Raw genomic sequence first — 21,988 nt, 5'->3', positions numbered from 1 at the left:
CTTAATATTACATTTTTACATATTATTTTCCTCATATATATTTTCACATATTTTACACAATTACGCTTGCACAATCAATCACGTGACGACCAGTAGTACAGCTAGGGCTAAAATATTGGGAGTGGCGGGGGCTGTAACCCCCACCTGATATTACTTGTAAAGTAACCCGTTGGGGCGATGGGTTACACACCACCATATATATTCACATTAAAATATAAAAAGTCATACAAAAAAAACAGATATTTATTTACTCAAGTTTCATTTTTCATAATAATAATATACCGTCTGTGGTAATCAGAATAAAAATCCCCAGACTACAATATTACTCACATAAAATAAAACACTAATCATTGTAAAACTAATATTGCATGATGATTTTACAATGATTAGTGTTTTATTTTATGTCTGTGTACACGATATAATAATGCTTCGATTTCCAACCTCAGCATCTTGTTCGATGGAAAAGTGAATCTAGTTAGTGCATTGGGGAGGCCAAATTTTCCAGTAGTTTTCAAAAGCATCGGGAAAAACAAACATTTTTACGAAAAATCGGTCTTCAACGAAATCGATTTTGGTTTTTAGTGTAACTCTTAAATAAAATAAGACTATATGTAGGTACATGACATTTTGACTGAATGTTTATATTAGCATTTTCTATTCGCGATAAAATTTACAAAATATTTTGACGACTTGTTTTGAACTGTTGACTTTGTCATATTCAGTTTCCAATTTTTTTAGTTTTTTTTCTATAAATATCAATACAATTTTATTTGTAGGGATAAAAAGCTTGAAAATTGAGTACAAGAATCCTAATATATTGTTACAATGACAGTAGAAAAATATTAAAAATACATAGTCATAATTTTTTTTATAAGCATTTAAAGTTCGAATTTTGACAAAAGGCGTAAAAATCACGAAAATGTGCAAATTATTTTGAGTTGGTAATTCCTAAAAAATGTTCTATTTAAATCTAAGAAAAAGTAATACAAGATTCCTTGCAAGTTTGTTTACTTTTATCAAAAAAAAATGTTTAATAAGAAAGTCAAATTACATTTTTATAAGCATTTAAAGTTCAAATTTTTGCAACATTGGATATTCACTCGATTAAAGGTGGATTTTTGATAACATTTATCATATTTAAATATTTTGTATACGGCGACAAATGAAGGTTGAAAAATATAAAATGTATTCTGAATTGTATAACACGGACTAAGATAAAATCTTGGTCCGTGATTACGTCGATAGCAGAGACGGCGTACTTGTTGATTAGGTATTATACAACTAATAAATATACATTTAATATTTTTCGACCTTCGTTTGTCGCCGTGTATATTTTATTTAAATATGTGATTATTATATTACTGTAATGTGCTTCATTATTGGCAATTTCCAATTCGTTATATTCAGCCGCATTATTATATTTTATCGTCCAGCTGTATTTATTTTAGTAGGTATACCTACTGTCTTTGGTGCGGTATATAGGTATGGTATTGGTATTCCGAACGTTATAATAATAATATACGATCACGATTTGCATCCGTGACTTTTTTTATTATCAATTATTAATAAATATTATTATAGTTACATAACAGGATAAATAGCTATATAATCACTACCTACCTATAATTGAAAGTCGAACAGTCTGCAATGTTATCGAGATTTAATTGTATAATTGTTAGGCATTATTTTTAATTTATAATTATGGGTAGGTACTTATTACTACATATTTTATACCTAAATAATATGTGCACACGAATTCAATTATATGCGAAAACTGAACAGGCATAAAAGATACAACAATGATATTCACATAGAGATTAATTTCGTTGGTAAAATGTCAAATCTACCTATCTGGCTATACCGAAATTGAAAAATTATTAAAATTATCGAAATATCATATTTTCTATTTTTGACACGAGATATTGTGTCGTAAAGCCGTGTCCAAATTTCCAAAGTAAACAGATTGAAAATTATGCACCTAGCAATTTATCAACTAATACTATATAATAGATCAGAAAACTTAATCTATTAAAAATGTATAGGATTTAAAATAGAACATGGCCCCGTAGGAAAAATATGTGGTCGCAGGGTAGTCGACGCGTGTTTAAAGGTAAACGCGCGTCATCTCAGTATGTCTAACTTTATATTTGGAAATATTGTTCTTTAGATAATTTATTTAAAGTAATCAATATAACCATTAAGCTTGGAAAATCAATACCCTGTATTTGACTATTTTTAAGTTCTTACTTTTTTGAAAGACTGTATTTATTTTTAATTTCATATTCCGGAGCAGAATATTTTATTTGAGAATTTCAATCAAATTTAGATCGAGTATGTTAATAATTTGTCCATAACAGCATTTAAGTAATACGAAATAAGTAGTCATATGATCGCACTGAACATTTGGCGTAGTTTGGGGTACCCGGTCAAGGGGTGTCTCTCCAGTAACCTCGTAAACAATTTAAATACTTGCAGTATTTTTAAAACCTGGGGAGTTTTTGGACTTATTTGAATGGTGGGGGGGGGGGGTGAAAATTAAAGGTTTAAATCAATAATTTTAAATTGCTTATTATTTTTATTTGTATATTATGTTTTAGAAGACGTATTGTACCCGAGTTTGTGTGACCGTCTATATATTATGCGTTAGTTAGACAACACATATTTTACTCTAAGACGTGTTATGGCTTTACAATTTTAACCACAAATTCACATAACAACATACAATATAGATTTATTAAGAGAATAATACACCCATATGTGCAGTTTTTTCCGTCTTATAAAATGAACAACATACCAAAAACAGTTTTTCGCGAGTAAGAACCGAGAAGGCTACAGTCATGGTAAGCATAACTAAGAAACGAGATTTTCACCACATAAAAAGGACAACTTTGGCTGTGCAAAGTCATTTTTATGTTTTTGATACCAAAAAAGTTCTTACATTGTTTCAAAAATCATTATTGTTTGTGTTTTTCAAACTTGAATAACTTTTTTTCGTATAAGTAATATAAAAAAAAAATAAAAACGAAATCGCACAACTAAAGTTTTCCTTTTTACGTGGTGAAAATCCCATTTCTTAGTTATGCTTACGACTGTAGCCTTTTTGGTTCTTTCTTAACCGTGTTGTACATATTTTGTAAGACGGAAACAACGGATGTTGCGGGTGTAGCGTCCTATTAAAATTTAACAAAATATAATATCATAATTATTATAATTGGTAAGTATATTCATTGATAGTATTTTTAGGTACAGTTTTATTGAAATTAATATTTACAGAAACAGTTCAATTATTACAGAAATTAATTGCGGGCCTATATTATTATTGTGCAAGCAGAGCGTTGTTCGTGCAATCATGCTTTCGTGCACATTTCTGTCGTTGTATACGATATACGGCGTGAAACTTCGGAAATGAGGGTTGGAAAGTGTTTTAAAACGAGTGTTTAAAACCAGGGTTGTGAATTTGTATGAAAATTAATTTTTCTTAGCATATTATCGTACAACGTGGCTTTTTATTGGCTTTTTATTGGCTTTCTATTGGCTTTCTATTGGGGATAAGGGGATTCGATACTAACCGTTTTTAAGGAGTTAAAAATAGGCAATTTACTAAGTGTCTAAGTGTTAACACGAGCGTATTGTTGTTAATAATCATTATTGTGTGAGTGGCGACGTGTAAAAGAAATATCGGCGCTGCCGCACGTGCACGCCATAGTCAAGAATGGTAAATGGTAATGGTGCACGCAGATAATATTATGAATGACGTGTCGCAGTGCTACACGAAAGTTAATTATTTTGTTTATTTTGTCAAAACGTAAAAGCATCAGTCTTTAGCCAACTACATTAACTAACATATTAATTATTATCTGATGAAATTTCAGAAAACATGTTCTCATTGTCATGAAATTTACTTGAAAACGATCGCCTCACATTCTTTAATTCAATTTTTCATTTCGATGTCACATCAACATTTGAAAACTCTAAATATTTGAAATTTTAAAATCTAATCTATATAATATTTTAGGAGTTCAATTTCAAAATAGTGATAAGTCATTTTTTCAAGAACGAACTCAAATATGTTTTCAGAAGTTTAATCTGACGATAAGGATATTGTTGGTATATTAACATATTATATAAGTTTAAGGCGTGGGAAAATTTTAGTACAAGACACATCGATCTCCTTAACAAAAAATTGAATTAGACACAATTGCACAAACGAATTCAATTTTGGAACTATATTTTGCATTTTTTGATTTTTATGACTTGGACTTTTTAGTTCATATTTTTCCTTTCATTACTTTCCATCGATTACAATTTTTACAAATATATTTTGAATTATTTTTAATTTTCGTCTTATAAGTCATACACATTTTTAAAACTCGCTATATCTATATATGCATACATCATACTTAATTTCTGATGCAATTTTAGCATGAAAAAATATTTATAATATAACTACCTGTTATAGATACCTATACCAATATTGGGCAAACGTCGTACAACTGGATCGAGGAAACTTATTATTCAAAACTTTTTAAAGTTTAATACATTTATCCTTCCTTTTCAAGGTAGTTAGGAACATATAAATAACTACTAATAATCTTCGAATTAAATAAATATATTTTAATATACCCGCGGTTACGTGTGTGGGATCGTGAGAGAGGGTGAACGTAGTCACCGGACACCCCTGAACCGTCTATATTATGATACCATTACCATGGTATGACGACTGCAGTCGGCTATATGACATTGTATATTGAATGAGCTTCAGAATGGTTTGCGCATTATACTATACGTATACGATAACGCAGATGATCATACAGCAGCTTCAACCGAGGGCCTTATGTTATAAACCGTTGGCAACCAGCAGAGGAACCCGCGAGGCCGCAAGTTGGTACGACTACGACGGTGACGACGCCGCCGTACCGAGCGCTTCAGCGAACGCCCACCCCAAATCGTTAAGGCGCAACCCTCGCGCGTCGACACGATAATATATAATATTTTCAACGAGCACATAATATACTGAACAGGCGCAGGCAGTCCGGGGGTGGTCGGCGGGGAGGGTCGCGCCGACGATAGCGGTGGCCTAGCACGCCTGCACCCCCTCGTCGTCACCCCCGCGAAGCCGTTGCGCGCGACGAGCGGCGTCGTCGAAAAATCAATGCGCGCCGTTATCTCGGCAAAAGCTCTCTCCTGGCCGCCGCCGCGTCGCGCGTTTGATAATACGCGGGTACTGTATACACAAGCAAAAACAACAAAACAAAGAAACGAAACGAAATCCGCCACTGGTCGCACACCAAATGCGGGACGGAGTCATAATATTATATAGGTAGTTGGTATACACAGTTGCGATAGTGATATTACAGTAAAATATTGTCAATCAATTGCGCCGCGACCTTATTAATAATATCGCACAAAAGTCGGCCGTCCCGCGATACGCGTCCGTCTCGGCGTGAACTTTTTGGTACACCGTCTAGATCGTAAGTCTTCGTCGTCGTCGTCGTCGATCGTTGCAAATATGGATACTGGTCCGCAAGCCTACGGGGCCGGCAAAGTCGGCGGCGAGTTCAACATCCAAAACTTTGTCCGCAAGCCGCACGTGTTCGTCAGGCTGTTGTCGTTGGTACGTACCATAGAAATTATATCTTATATTATAATATCCTATACAGGCGCACGCGTGTGCTGTGCGTTATACGTGAAGTGCAGTACACGTACGCGGAGTCATAGCATATTATTATATTTTGTGCTGCTGCGAGAACACGCGTGACGTGACCATATGGGACATATTTTGTTCCGAGCCCGACCGCGCGTGACGGAGACGCGCAATTTTTCAAGTTTAAACATGAACTATAGATATTATACTGTCTGATGTATCGCGGGGACCAAATTTTAATTCGCAGACGTCTACGAATCTTTATAGGTTTATAATGTGACCTTGTTATTTTTATAAGACAATAACGATTTCAATACCACATTGGTATTATATGTCATTAATCCACGAATATCTTTAATACACGAGTAAGGTACATATATTACTACACACGTGAACGATTTTTTTTATATGTTGTGCGGTGCGAAATTGTCATCAGTTTACTGATCGGGTTTATATGCATTTACATATTATTTTCGCTGTTGGATCGCATAATTTGTGCCAAGTGAGCACAGTGTAATATATTTCATGAGAGCATACTTTATAATAACAATATTATATAATATAATACTGTTTTAAGCTCATATTTGGTATTTTTATTGAATATTGCAATAGATTGTAACTACCTACTAACTCATAGTAAAAGCTTTACGTGCAAATTCAAGAAAATAAAAATAGAGATTTTAATGAAGTCTGTCGTTACTCGTTGTAGAAGCAAAAACATAAATATTCAAAGTTTACCTAGTATAAGTACTTATATATACGATATACCCTAAAGATATTATTTTATGTTATTTTCTTTTGTATTTTACTACGTGTTATACTCTAATACAACAACAAATTAATAGAAAGCATTACTGTAACGTAACTATATTAAAATATTCATTTAAGACTAAAATCATAATTTTTTTTTTTTAAAACACTGTTCTATCGAGCATATTATGTCACCACTGCATACTCGGCCATTTTTATGAACATATCTCGTGATTTTTAAGTGGATATAAATCCTCCAGCCCTAGACTTTTTACTAATAGTATATTATACTGAAGTCAGTAGGTATAGTCGTATAATAGACCTATAATATTAACCTATATAGTCGAGATATGTACTTATAAGGCGTCCAATGTTCATCGTTCACCTAAGCATTGGTCCTACACAATAACCATAATATAATAATATATAATACGTATTAAACACATACTATTGCGTGCGTATTATATTTTATACGTCTCCTCCGATCGTCGACCCATGTACGATCATGATCCGCAGATGGCTTTCGTCACGCGTTATTATATTATAACCTTATAAGGTTAGTATGTAGCTGCCTATTAGAATAATACAAGTGGGCGGGGAATCGGATTTATACCATTACCTAGAGTGTTGTAATACCGTATAGAATGTCTTTGCATCTGACACGGGAAACAGCGCGAAATCGCACTGCCTACGCAAAGTTAAAATCGTGGCATTCTGCTTAATATCTGCATCAGAGTTTAAAATATGTAAACACCTGCAGTCAACGTGCAAACTTAAAGAGGAGAATATTTTCGAGACAATGTCCTCCGAAGGAGTTAGAGTTATAAATTTATAATAATTGCTATAATTTATACCATCGTATAATATGACTTTAGACTCTTATACGCAATTAACTAATGGCCAACGCTATTTTAATTATATTTAGTTTAGGTTTTGCTCAGTGGAATATTTCTATACACCGTATAGCATTTGTTAAACGGACGGAGGCAATATTATATATATACACACGCGAGCATATTTACCTAGTCCTCTGAAAGTCTCAATTTTCAATACTTATTTTGAACTAACAGGTATATAGTTACGCAACCACGCGAAAAGCCATGTTAAATAAATCAATAAAATAAGCTACAAATTATCAAAAAAAAAAAATTGCTTTTAAAGCTTCTATATGCATCGAAGTGCGATTAGAAAATGTTGTAGGGTGGGTATTGACGTGCAGTATAGAAATAAAAGAGAAGAGCATCCCCTCATATTTTCCACGGCTCCAACATCACTTCAAACCACTGTATATAGACGTACGGTCCTTCAAATGCATGCGTAAAATCATTACAAAATTATGATACGACAGTATATTACTGATTATTATAATTTGTATAATATGTGAAATGTAAAATGTATGAATGTTTATCAAATGGCTCAAGGATTGCATTCAGGACACTGAAATAGCGTGCATATTTAAATATACGTTATAATTTATTTTTTTTTTGTTTTAATAATGTGTAGGTAGTAAAACAGTATCAATTAGGTATAGATTACTTGGTATAGTCGGTACAATTAAAAACACGATAAGGTAAAGGCAAAGATTGTGTACGTAATCAACTACTAATAACAACTTTATAGTTATAAGGGTAAGTACGGATATGATCAATTTGTACGTAGCTATTACGACGTAATTTGATTGTTATCGTAAGTAGTAAACTGGAATTCAAAAAAATAATAAAAAATAATTTTTAACAAAGGGGTAATATAGCCATATAGGTAGGAAATATAATGTGTAATAATATATTTAACAAAATATAATGATTAATGATGTAGGTATACGAAATGCTGTAGTGTGGATATAATGCGTCCTACTTTCATGATTAGGTATTATTATTTTTTTTTTTTTGCAAAATATAAACGTATTGCAATCATCTGAATTTTTAAAAAACATTTTTTGTAATAAAAGTCGTGAGTAAAGTACGAACATGTATTATATAATATAAGAAAAGAAGTACTTATTTGGATATTCCATTCACGTGAAAACCTTTTACACCTTTGAAGGTTTGAAAAGTTAAGTGGCGAAGGCGCATGTATAGAATATTACATAATATATCTACAAAATAATTATCGATTTGACGTTTTGGGGCCCTTTTTATCATTACATATTATTATTTTATTATAAACGAGATAATTCTAATTTATACATTTTTAATACTAAATAGGTGTTTAACAATATTTAAAAATTATCTCAATTGCATTAAGTGTTTGTTTTTAATTCAATTAATTTGTCATTGATATATTTTACCGATGGGCTCAGCAGTGAAGCTTATCTATTTAAGAATATTATATCGAATATTAATAATGTTAACTTGTAACTGTGAATCATCAAATTAAGTTACTACACCTAAGGCTGGGGCTATACCATAGGCGTAGCGTGATGATTTTTTTTGGGGGGGGCTATAGCCTTTTTTTGTGGTATCAACGACGCTGCCGCAACTGCTTGCGAATTACTTTGTATAAGGGCTATAATGATTCAGGTACAGAACATATTATATTCTACAAATATAACTATAGAAAAATATAAAGGAACAAAATATAAAAAGGACTAAAGAAGCACATTAATAAGTAAATATAAATAAATAATATTCATTTTAATGTATTTGAATTAAATATTTAAAAAAAAAACATTTTAAATAGGAAATTATCACTAATTACTATATTATAAGGTTTAAACGCCTGCTCTTTTGCACAAATATATTAAGAACCTCTTCAGATGTAATATTATTAGCTAAGTCCCTTTCAATATGAAGTACCGATAGATTTTCAAATCTATCGTTAGACATAGAATTTCGTAGCCATGTTTTTATTCGCTGCATTACCGAAAACGACCTTTCACAAGAAGCAGAACTTACTGGAATTGTAAGTGCTACTTTTAAAAGCTTATATAAATTTGGAAAATGTTTTTTGTTGATTTCTGATACAATAGCATCTATGTCAAAATCATCTTTATTAATACAGTTCTTCATAATTAGCATTTCAGCTTTAAGCTGATCTTTATCAAATAAAATATTCTTCGGATATCAAAATAAATAATAGAAAATGTTTTCAGTTCCCACATATATGGACGTATAAGACAGTAAACTATTATACAAGAATTTCTGGGGGGGCTATAGCCCCCTTGGCCCCCCACAATTCTACGCCTATGGCGCTACACACGGCGTATTCCGCCGCGTTTCGAATGCCGCGTATTCCGCAGCCTTATGGGCGCAGGCTATAATAATTTAAGAAAATTAAACAGCGAGATACAGGTTTGCGGTGATCAATTTGGGTGAGTGTCTGCAGTAACCTAACCTAACCGAACAGATAAATCGTTCAATTCGAAAATGCATACTATGAGTAAATTTAAGTTCAACCGAAAATTGTCCAAGTATAATATAATATTATTTTCATGACACTATAAGGTTTAACCATTGTATAAATTATATTTTCTTCTCTTGAAATAATTCTTTTGTGTGTTACAATTGTTTTAGTTGTTTGGTTTGATCGTGTATTTTTGTGCATCATCTGGCTCATGGACTACAGACGTAAAAACCAACGAAGAAGTATGCATGTTCAAGCTTAAGAGTTTTGGATGTCACATTGGCGGCGTGGTGGGCTTCACGTCAGTGATCGGAGCAGCTGTATTCGTCGGCGGCGAGTATTATTTCGAAAACGTGCCATCGGTAAAAAGTCGTAAACATTACGTGCTCATCGACCTTGGATTCTCGTGTAAGAACTACTGATAAACGAACATATTATAAAACTAAACTCACGATATGTATAATAAAGTTACGCAGATTTTGGATATTAATTTATTTTTAGTATTTTATAAACGTTAAAAAGTTTTAAAAAGAACTAAAAAATGTATGTGCTTTATTATCTATCAAACATTTTGTTACTTTAAAAATATGTTTTTTTGCTGGTTTCTATTGTTATAGATAATATTGATAACAATGAGATCTGAAAATTATGTAGTCATATATTAATATGTCAAAAAAAAACACCAAAAACCGTTTTATACAAATTTTGATGAGCGACACCTAGGATACTTAGGTTACGAAATATGTTTATTTAACAGAGTATAAATAAACTAAGTATAAATAATAAGGATTATACTTTTTTACTGAAAGACAAAAGTAATTTTAGTTCAGTGTCGACATTTAAGATTATACGATTTTATAGTAATATCTTAAAAATGGTATTCAAGTTGTTTCTATAAAAACTTGCATAACTTGATGCAAATTTTTCAATAAGTGGTTAAAATTCCTTTAATAAGCATTATACCTAGGCATGTAGCCAAACGTCAGATACCATTTAGTATAGTTTTATTTTATGTTTGAATTTTGATTTATTATTAAATAAATAATATAATAACATATAGTGTTTATTTTGAGGCTATAGTGGAAACAAAGTATTTGCATCACATTCGCACCTACTTTTAATAATATGTTTTTATATTTCAGGTCTATGGTCGTTTTGGAATTTTTTACTTTTCATTTATCTAGCTGACGCATGGGGTAATACACCCGATTTCCCTGATTCAATCAGCACTGCCAATCCAACCACTGCCATTTATTTTGCATTATTTGCTACTTTTTCTTGGGTATGTACAAAATCTTTGTATTGAAAGTAAGTGCTAAAATGATCATAATACAATGGCATAATACATCACAGTATAATCATTTAGAATTTACGTGTTTGATTGAATTTTTTACAGGGGACTTCTGCATACTTCTCATACCAAAGATATAATATGGGTGTTGATCCAGCATTTATATCATCTTTTGAAGCCGATCAATTTGGAGCGTACGATGAAACGCAAAATAACAGTAACAATGAATGTCCGTTTAATAATCAGATGTCTGGTATAATATAGCTTCGATTTTCAAAATTTAGATATATTGTAAATATTGTTTTTGTTTTTGTTTATACCATCATACATATATGCTATCACCCGACACGGTGTTAATACGACTTAATAACGATTTAAAACCTAATGATAACTGATATAAAAAGTTACAGGGGCATATAGGCACTTTTTTGCTAAAAAGTGGAAAATATTTAAAAGATCATACACGAATATTGCAAAAGCCACAAATGCCATATCAAAAATAGCAGTAACGTATTTGTTGAACATAAGCTTTTCATTTTATGATATATTTCTATTTAAGTAATAATTATTAATTAATATAGTCACTCTCCGCAAATATTTGTATTGCTTGTTTGCATAATATACATATAATACAACAAATAATTTTAGTTTCAACTTAATAATTATTATATACAATTTCATGAGAATATAAAATTTTATACACACAATATATCATTATATATGTATAAAAGAACAGACCTGCTTTATATACAACTTTCTGACAACATTATTGAACTTTTTCCAATTTTTTTTTCTTATTTTTGTTCCAAATACTTTCTCGTGTGTCACAAGTCAACCGATTTTTTTATTTTTTTTGTCCGAAGGGGAGAGGAGAGGAGTGAATTGTATTTAAAGGTTACGGTTTTTTAGCGAGTCATTTAAATAATTTAACGAGTTTTTTTCATAGAGTTGTTCCAAATACTTTCCTAAGTGTCACCACGTCACCAGATTTTTCATTTTTTTTTTCAGGGGGGTGGAGGAGAGGGGTTAAATTATATTTAAACATTAAGGTTTTTTAGCGTATTATCCAAATAATTTAACGATATTTTTCACAAAGTTGTTCCAAATACTCCTCCAAGTGATCTATTATTTCCAATTTTATTGTTGTGTAAGATGGCTCCAATCCGTTTTTATGTTTGAAATATACCTTTAATATGTCTGTTGTTTGCGAGAAATGTACATGCACATAATCTATAATAGTGTATGCACTCTATCGTAAATAAAGACTGACCGTAATTAAGATCTACAATTCAATATAGGTACATTTTGTTGCATAAATATTATACTTTATTCAGAATAGGAACAGACCCTGTGGAGGACGAAAACGCGTCGTTGTTTGCGCATCTTTCCCCACTACAGCTGCCTCCACAAATATTCACTGTTACCGAATAATCAACAAATCGGCCATCAGGTGGTCTGGCAGTGCCAAGCTCAGTTTCTATGTGTGACAGCGGTTTGTTCTTATTCTGAATAGAGTATACATTATTAGATAATGCAGATAATGCAGACCTTCTGATAGCTTCTAGAAATTTACAAAATCACCTGCATCTTATGGAAAAATGGTACACTACATGGAGATTCAAAGTCAATCAAGATAAATCCTATCACATTACATTCTCTCGAAAAACGGCTCCATGTCCCAATGTTACTCTTTAGAGAATACAAATTCCCTCTTTTCAAATAGTAAAGTACCTAAGACTTCTATTACATCGTTGCCTTGCATGGGCTCAACACATAAAGTGAAAAATACAACAAGTAAATAATCGCCTTCGCATGCTAAGCACACAAATCCACAGAAATACACACACAAACAAAAAAATCAGATTGGTAATATACAAAATCTTTCTATAACTCATCTGGATCTATGGGCTCCAAATCTGGGGTAGTGCCAAAAATTCGACCATACAAAAAAAACTTTTAAAAATATTTCCCTATGAAAAATAACTAACATCACTCCCTTTGTTTCTAACCTTACGTAGTTCATCAAAAAAACAACGAAGGTAATGCTTTCCTTGGGTCTTGGGGCCACTAACAGTTAAGGCTCAATTCCAAATAGGGTAAACACCCTCATTCCCATAGGCCCACCCATCAACTCACCCCTATAATAGTTATATATGTATGAGGTATTTATGTCAAATGTAAAGAAAAGAGAATATTATATTAACTTACAAGATACCATGTTATAAAGATCATTTAAAAATACTTGTACGTTTATTATTATTTATTATTCTAGTTAATTATTGTATTTATTTATTTGTTTTATATTATAGGTGAATATCAAACTCAAGCTTACTAAGTACACAATCAGTTTTTAAACGATGATACTGAGCATGCCAGCAGATTGTGTTTTTACCACACATACCAAATTAATTGTTGTCGATGGTATTACTGGTTTTATTACTTCACAATAACTAAACAACGTATTTTATTGAATAGTTAGTTGCGAGTAGTATCAATTTTTGAAATCTGTAACAAAATGATTAATAATTATGATTATATTATATGTAATTACTAATTTGATTTTATATTTTTTTGATATACTTATTATATCATTACATTTTTCAACTAATATTCTATACATTATTGTTGTTGTCCATTTAAACAAACATAAGTAAATCTTAGTAAAACAAAAATGTGAAATAACTATTATTGGTATTGTTAATAGTTTTTCTTTAAATAAAATTATTATAATATGCGTCGATGAAAGTTAAAAACGAAGTATAATGCATTATGGCGCTAAGTTTAACGATCAAATTCTTAGGGTTTATATACTCCATAATATACATAGATAATATGTTTATACTTTATGTATATTATACTGTTATAAGTAACGTACAAAAAAAAAAAAAACAAACATAATATTATATCTAATCAATCTCTACGATAATAATGTTCTTTTTCTAAAATATAAGTGACGAACATTTTTTTTTATAAATAAATAGAAGCAATTATTACCCATATCAAAATGTCGCAGGCAATATTAGAACTTAGTATTATAGACATCATAATAATGTAAGTAGACACAATATCATCGTGATCAATAATAATGATTATTATTATGCGATTATTACGAACGCATTTCTGTTTCGCCGTACCAGTATTTTGTCGGTAGATACCTCCTATACCTATCTTAATATTATAAAATTATACTATTATATAAATTATTAATCAACTATTAATATTAACATTACTATATTATTATATAATTACATATACAAGTGTTAACGCGCATATATATTATTTATTTTTTTTCTTAAAATATATTTGAAGTGATGAGAAATATATTATATGCATACGGATTATTTATGTTGCGGGTTTTGATTACCTATATATATTTCTTTATAGCTAATAAAACGATGTGTTCGATGTCTTGATCTAGAATGCGTTTTATATTTTCATTCGTGATAATTTTTTATCACGAAAGTTATGGAGATAACTGCATAACGGAAACGGTTGTACCTAATTGTATTGTTTCAACCCAAAAATAACGTACGATATTGTTCTCCACATTAGTGGACAATACATATAATATCAAAAGAGATTGTATACCTACTACAAGTGATGAATATAAAAAATAACTATTTAATAACATAAATTTACCTTCTAAAATGTTTTCGTTCAATTAAAAAATTGATAAATAATAAATATAATATTTAATCCATGATTATTAAGGTCTCCACACACTGCAGCGGTGGCGGTGAACAATTGCTGCAGGACACATTTTACCGATTGCCGTGGCGGTTAAGCCAAGACTATAGAACTTAACGCAACCACCACCGCTACCGGTGCAGTGTGTGGAGACCTTTATATAATATAATGATGCCATTTAGACTTTTGGTATTTGGCCTGTTTTTTTAGATCGGACTTTTTCCATAAACATTTTTAATTTTTACACCTAAAGTTCGAACATTTATACAAAATTCTTAATAAAGACGAATTACAGGTATACATTACGTATTGTAGTTTAAAAACTATATTAATTATTTGGTGGAATTTAAGTATTATCTTGTGCATGGATAATTGATAGAATACTTTTTAAAACCAGTGTGGCTCACTGTCCGGGAAGCTATGGAAACATTTAAGTCATTAGTTGTTCGAGCTCAACAATGTTTTTAACTTGGAAGTTTGTGATATGCCATTAAAAAATGTATATCAATAAAGTTTAATATTTCATGACGTTTAACGTTTAAAGGAGTTCCCTTAAGGGAACTACCTATACAAATCAGTTGACAGTTTGATACACGAGTTGATATAAAAACTCGTAAAAAATGTTGCATGGCAGTTTTACCAAAACATTATTTCCTTCAATTGAACGGCGGTGTAAGTGGTGGAAGTGTATATTCTGCTTCTAATACGGTATTAAAAATTCTTTTTTCTCGTCTACTGCAGTTTGTTACATAATATAATATAAATATTTTTCATAATTTTCATGATCTATTTTTCTATGGTACTCGTATATTTGTTGATTTATTTTTACTTGAAAATATAAAAAAAAAATTGAATTTTTTAAAAGTTCATATTTATTTATATATTATAATATTATGTTTGTGTTATTATCGTAAGTACATAAAATATATGCAGTTAATTCATTACACATCCTTTCAATAACTTTCAACAAATCTGTTTACAATGTTTTCATAAACATTATTAACTTATCATGATTCATGACAAATACCATATTTTCTTGAACACAAAAATATATAATTTCAATGTCTTTAATTAAATTCTCATATACGTTAAAAATGTTTCAAAAATAATATTGTTTAATAATAATTTTATTATAACCATAACTATATTTATTCATGCCTAAATAACAATGATGCTAATAATAATAATACCTTATAACTTCTGCAAATTGTCATCTCTTGCACGCCTGATGCGGTTGCCCAGGGATCAATGTTTTGAGCTGAGTTTTCCTGTGCAATATCATCCCATTCCATTTTCGACCATTCCAACCAATATACAATAATGCATAATAGTTTTCCGTAGCAGAGAGTTTGAATACTTCTGTAAGAGATTCTTATTAAAAAGAAGGCACGCATTAGCTTACAACTTAAAAAAGGTTAGGTATTATATTAGAATTAGTATTTTACTGTATATGCTTGAAGAAAGCTGTATTAATATCTGTATAATATTTGACTTCGTTCGTGTTAGTGATGAATATTGTGTGCATTTTATTAATGTGAATTTAATTCAATGAAAACCTTAAAAATAGATATAAAATGTCTAAAAGTGCAATAAAAATTCACTAGAAATGCCAAACGTGAATAAAATTACACTATTAATTTTTATATAATATGTATAAAAACTAGTTAATTTATTTAAAACAATTACTTTTAAAATTTTTATAAAAATGTTGATCGAATTTGAATTTTGATTTGGAAGTTGATTGTTTCTAAAATAGTTCTACTAGTTCGAAACATTTTTTTTTGTTTTTTAATTATTTAATTTGCTAAAAGAATAAAATTAATTTAAATATATTTATGTGTGGGTATACCTTATTCGTTTTTACTATTGCATAGGACAACAAATGCTCATTTGATGTTGTCAAATAAAAATGACTGCCGATAGTCTGTCAACAAATATTTGTATGGTCAAAAACTAGTTTCCAAATCTACAGATGCAAATAGGAGCTATCGCATAAAAGCTTTGTCGTCGAAGCTGAGATAATCTGGAAGAGACGTTTTCCATTCCCTCAAGTATTTTCAAAATGGTGCGAACATTGCATTAAATCCAGTACATTTTTTCTAATACTTTTTTTCATTTCACCTGAACTTTCATTCTTTTGTCATTTCTTATTTGTTGAATTTCGTTTTAGAATTTTATCATAATTTTAAATAGAACCTGTGAGACGCAGGTACGACCAGACGATTCTAAACGAATGATATTTTCAGGTAGTCTTCCACAGTTAGATTTTATGTACGCTAAATTGCACCCTAAATTCCGATCGACCATTAAAAATTTTGTACTTTTCTAACAGATATGTAGTGTCTTCCCGGTTGAGCTCCATGACTACTTGTTTTATTAAAGCGTAGTGTTCAGAACAAACATAGCTGTATTTAGGGCCCCCGGTGCCGGCTATTTATTGAGGAGCAAATTATTGGCAACCTAATTCACTTATCGTCTTGACGTCGCATGATATTGTGTGTATGTAGTAGTGTAAATGGTTATTAGTGTAAGTGAATCCCTTCTCCTACCCGTCTACCATCTAACCGAACAGGTTTATTACCTACGATCACGGCGCGCTGTACCGGAAGCTCTATTTATAAACATCATATATATTTACCAATACACTAAATTATTATAATTATCTTGATAATATTATTTACAAATAACAACATAAACGTCATAAACATATTATATAACTGTCAATGAGTACGCGGTGCCATATGGGTTGTTGTTTGTTGGTTACACCTACACCGTTACTTGTCTTATTCTAAGTGATTTACCTATACAATATAATTTATTATTGATAAATGAACAATGAACAAAAATTATGGAATAAAATCTAAAACAGTTGCAGCTTATAGGAAAAAAAAGGAGGAAAAATCGCACGGTAAGTAAAAACTGTAAATACTAAAATATATATTTTATTATAGATTTATAGACTCAAACAATAAAGTTAAAAATACTGTAAGTATTAAACTATAAACTAATCTATTAGGTAAGTAATTTATTCTATTTATGATTGTAGAATTATAATTTTAGAATCTGATGAATGTCTTGATTTTACAATGATAATATGTGTTTTTTATTAATTTATTTTATTATATTTTTTTTATTTTTTTGTCTGTAACCACCTTCTTTAGGACAGTAACAATTTTTAGATTTTGTTTAATAGTATCTTTTATGATAGAAAAATGAATCTAGTTGGTTCTTTGGGGGGTCAAAAGTAGTACAGTAGTTTTCCAAAGTGCCGTGAAACACCAAAGAAAATTTAAGACACCCGGTGCCAATGTGAATTTTTGCGCAAAAGTTCCTCATATATAGTCAATATTGATTCATGGTTAGGTATACCATGGAATATCATGGGCAAAAAAGGTACTGCTTGTGTAAAACAAAAAAAATATGTATGTAAAGAATATTGGCAGTTATCGTTAATTGGCAGAATTTGATTAAAAATACCGGAAAATGAACTAAAAAGGAAATATGACCAAAAAGGTAAAACAATTACCAAAAAAATCAAAACCAAAGTTTCATAAATTAATTTGTTGTTTCACAATTCAAATTATGAATGCGATTCACAATCAGCTAAACAAAATTCACAATTTCTACAAAATCACAGCCAGTGACGTAGTCAGCGGAGGGGGTTTTGGATGTTTAAACCCCCCCCCCCCCCCCATTGACATTTTCCCTCCTAATAAATATATTGTTTATAGGGTTCGGGACTGCTTGCAAGTTATAAATTTGTCTTATGAAATGGCGAGATTGAATACAAAGTTTGAATTTGTATATTTGTGTATTTTTTAACTTAAATGTACATACAATTGTCGGGAAAAATTATATTTAGATAAAATTGAAAAATATTATGTTTAATTAGGTACAATAGGCGATAGTTTTGAGATTTGGGGAGGTCGAAGCCTTTTATAATACCATACTATTATAAAATTGAATAAGCTTAAAAAAATTAAGTTAATGTTTGGGAGGGGTGGAGGGCTGTTAAAGTTGTTGGTGGAGCATGGCCACAGTTCGCATATGTAAGATTTCATAAGTCTGTTTGTGACAAAACTGTGTTTAAACTATAATTGACATCTAGATTGTAGATTGTACGAAGAAATGAACATCAGTAGATACGTATTAGTTTATCACGGTGTTCACATATCACGTTATTCGTTATTACTTATTACTTCTTTATTAACCTAGTACCTATTGTACGCCAGTATTTTTAAACATAAAGTTTTTATTTATTTATTTATCAGGTTTATATACCTACTTATTTTTTAGTTTTTTATTACCAAAATTGCAATATGTTTTATGATTTTTCAAAAATAAAATAAACATGATGTTACATAATACATATATTTATGCATATTTTGAGAATTTCGACTGCATATTTCGATAATTTTTAGTGCAACAAGTCAAGTCCTGAACCCTAAATTTATTTATATACGAAAACTGTAAAAACTTGGTTTTAATCTATACTTAAAACACCCCCCCATTTCATAATCCTGACTACGCCACTGATCACAGCCTTGATAATAAGTAATAATTTGGAAGGTGTCGAGAATGTATATTTTGTGTCAATTTTATAGTGTATATTTATTATTTACTATAATGTATGTGGGTAATATTATGGAAATCAATATAGTATGACATAACAAAATGTTAAATCCACCAAATGAAATACCTATTCACTAATAATTCCAAGTTTAAATCAAATTAAATTCTATATTAATACATTTCTTAAATAATAAATATTATATTTTTCTAATTTTCTAGTTATACAATAATGTTTATTTTAGATTCTGAGAAAATTTTCCGGAAAATAAAAAAATAACTATTAAAAGCCATTATATAGGGCACGTTTATTAAAAATACAATACCTAGAAAATATAATATAAATATTATTTTTGTACTATAAGAATAATAATTATTAAATAATAAATAAGAAGAACTTCGTAACAGCACCGATGTTGTTAGTTGGCCAAATGCAGTATAATAATGTACCTAGTCAACTAAATATAAAGTTAATATATACAATTTTTTTTTTGATTATAACATCAAAAGAACTTCCCAGAATCTAAAATAATAATTACTGTAAAATTAAAAAAAAATACATGTTATACCCACATAATATTATATAGAAATTATTTTGTTGGTAACTTGAAATTGGTCAATATCTCATTTGATGGAAATGGGTAATGGTGGTCAGTGGCGGAATTTAGGGGGGGCAGAGGGGCCTGGACCCCTCCCATTGGCCTAGCATCTAGGTTAATAAATTAAGCCGTTTTTAAATATTAGTGTCGTAAGACTAGAAAAAAGACAATGTCCCCCTAACCAAAAAAAAAAAATTTTAAATCCGCTACTGATGGTGGTAACGTGTTAGTCATTTATTCTTTGTCCTACACTCCTACGACTATTTTAGTGTTATTATAGTTTATTAGTTATTTTTATCAGTTCCGTGTAAACAGAGGTCCGCGGAAAGAAATGGAGTGAGAGAGAGAGAGAGAGAGAGAGAGAGAGAGGGACAGTAGCTTTAGCAGGTTTATATTTTGAGTAAATACATTTTAGAAAGAAGTAGGTACATGTTTTTAAAGTTTCATGTACAGCTTATGCAATATATCGGAAACTGGATGTAGATCGTAATTCGTAGGCACTTCAAATCTGTCAAAATTTTAAAATTCCATTAATTTTCAACAAAATCGTAAAAGAACAGTTATAATATGTTTACGGTTAAAACCCACAACCACACAGAGAGCTCCGCGCGGAATCGGTTTTTGACTGTAATGATTAATCGTTTTTAGATTTAAAATGACAGCACACTTTTAACACACCTCAACACCTGCCCAAGTAACAACCTATCCAAAACGTGAAATTACCACGAAGCCAAAATCACCGTCGATGTTAAACGGCACGAGAGAAAGAACACATATAATTAAAATCCATTTTTATTTAAACTTATTATTATTTAACTCAAATAGTTTTATCGTTTAGAATATCATAAATATTACAACATAATCCGGTGCTAAAAAATAATAATTATTGCCCTTTTTAATTTCTCTTATTTTTGATTTTTCGCAGATCGGTATTGTATTAAACAATAAGAGTAACGCAATTATTACAAGAACGACAAAACTTTAATATAATACAATAACTATAAGGTAGGTTATTTAGGAATTATCCTAATTTATACACACTGGTTCGTATTATACGACGCGAAGCGAATATTCATAATAATAATATATATCCCACTGATTGTTATATATACTTGTTTTATAAAACTTACGTTGAAATTATAATTTTTACATTACTTTTATCAATTGTAATTGACGATGTCGAGTATTATATAAATACCTACGATTTATACGGGAATCATATTAATATATTGTATTGTTAATTGAAAATGTTTAACCCTATATACTGCGTGTGCATCGAAAACAAAATATAGACGTAATATAATGCGTTTTCAAAATTATTATTATTACATCGCAATGTGGTTCCGTTTCGATGAGTTTGAATATTGTCTACAGCACTTTCTATATTGATCCGACAGTTGGATTTTAATGCATAATGCAGTACACTCCAAATCATCTTTGGGTTCAGCGATCGAAAAATAGCAAATATTTGAACGAATATCAACGTATATAATAACAAAAATGAATAAAATATTTCAAATATTTGTAATACGCTAAACTGTAATAATATAATATGTCTAATACAGCTGTGGTCTAAATTAACCAATTTTATGAAGTTTTGACCGAATATAACAACTGCAGCGGCCTTATGAAAACTGTTTTGAGTGAATTGGAAATACGCGTACAATAAGGCGTTGCGGCTACACAGAATCAATTTAAATTAAATAACAACGTATACATAGACGATATCCAACTGAGTTTAAAAAAAAACATATAGGTAATAAGTACTATTACCACTTTTTAAAATCGTTTAAGGTAAATTATTAAAAATATTTATAACTTAAGATATTTTATAATTTTCAATCACGAACACAAGCTAAACCCTTTTGGTGTTAAACATTCTCGCTGCGGTGATGAATTTATTTTTAATGTTTCGTCTATTATGATGGCAATAATGATACTATAGATACGCAGTCTTTACGTTTTTTTCTTATTCGAGACATAAATTAAAAACCAAATTCAAATATTTTATTTTTACACAAAAATACGACTCGTAATAAATGTATAATATGTTAAATTAAAAAATAATTGTTGAACATTTAAACGGTCGAAATCATATTTTATTGT

At 30.2% G+C, this 21,988-nt stretch overlaps 1 protein-coding gene across 4 annotated transcripts; it reads left to right on the top strand.

Moving 5' to 3' along the window:
• Window positions 1-5,153: 5,153 nt before the first annotated feature.
• Window positions 5,154-14,372, top strand: LOC100169176 (synaptogyrin homolog 1). Of its 4 annotated transcripts, NM_001293521.1 has the most exon segments (6): window positions 5,170-5,614; window positions 9,907-10,112; window positions 10,114-10,144; window positions 10,879-11,018; window positions 11,133-11,256; window positions 13,337-13,578. In NM_001293521.1, coding segments are annotated over 4 exon segments (384 nt in total). In that variant the 5' UTR covers window positions 5,170-5,509; the 3' UTR covers window positions 10,921-11,018; window positions 11,133-11,256; window positions 13,337-13,578.
• Window positions 14,373-21,988: the final 7,616 nt, after the last annotated feature.

Source organism: Acyrthosiphon pisum, chromosome A1 (assembly GCF_005508785.2).
Source record: "Acyrthosiphon pisum isolate AL4f chromosome A1, pea_aphid_22Mar2018_4r6ur, whole genome shotgun sequence".
NCBI lineage: Eukaryota > Metazoa > Arthropoda > Insecta > Hemiptera > Aphididae > Acyrthosiphon > Acyrthosiphon pisum.
The sequence above is the reverse complement of the archived record's forward strand: the minus strand, read 5'-3'. Positions and strand labels throughout refer to the sequence as shown.

Coding starts and splice junctions, on each gene's coding strand:
- LOC100169176 (XM_003244266.4), top strand. CDS start 5,510: ATGGATACTGGTCCGCAAGCCTACGGGGCCGGCAAAGTCGGCGGCGAG. Junction 11,019..11,132: donor TATTTGCTACTTTTTCTTGG/GTATGTACAAAA, acceptor AATTTTTTACAG/GGGACTTCTGCATACTTCTC. Junction 11,281..13,336: donor GTTTAATAATCAGATGTCTG/GTATAATATAGC, acceptor TTTATATTATAG/GTGAATATCAAACTCAAGCT.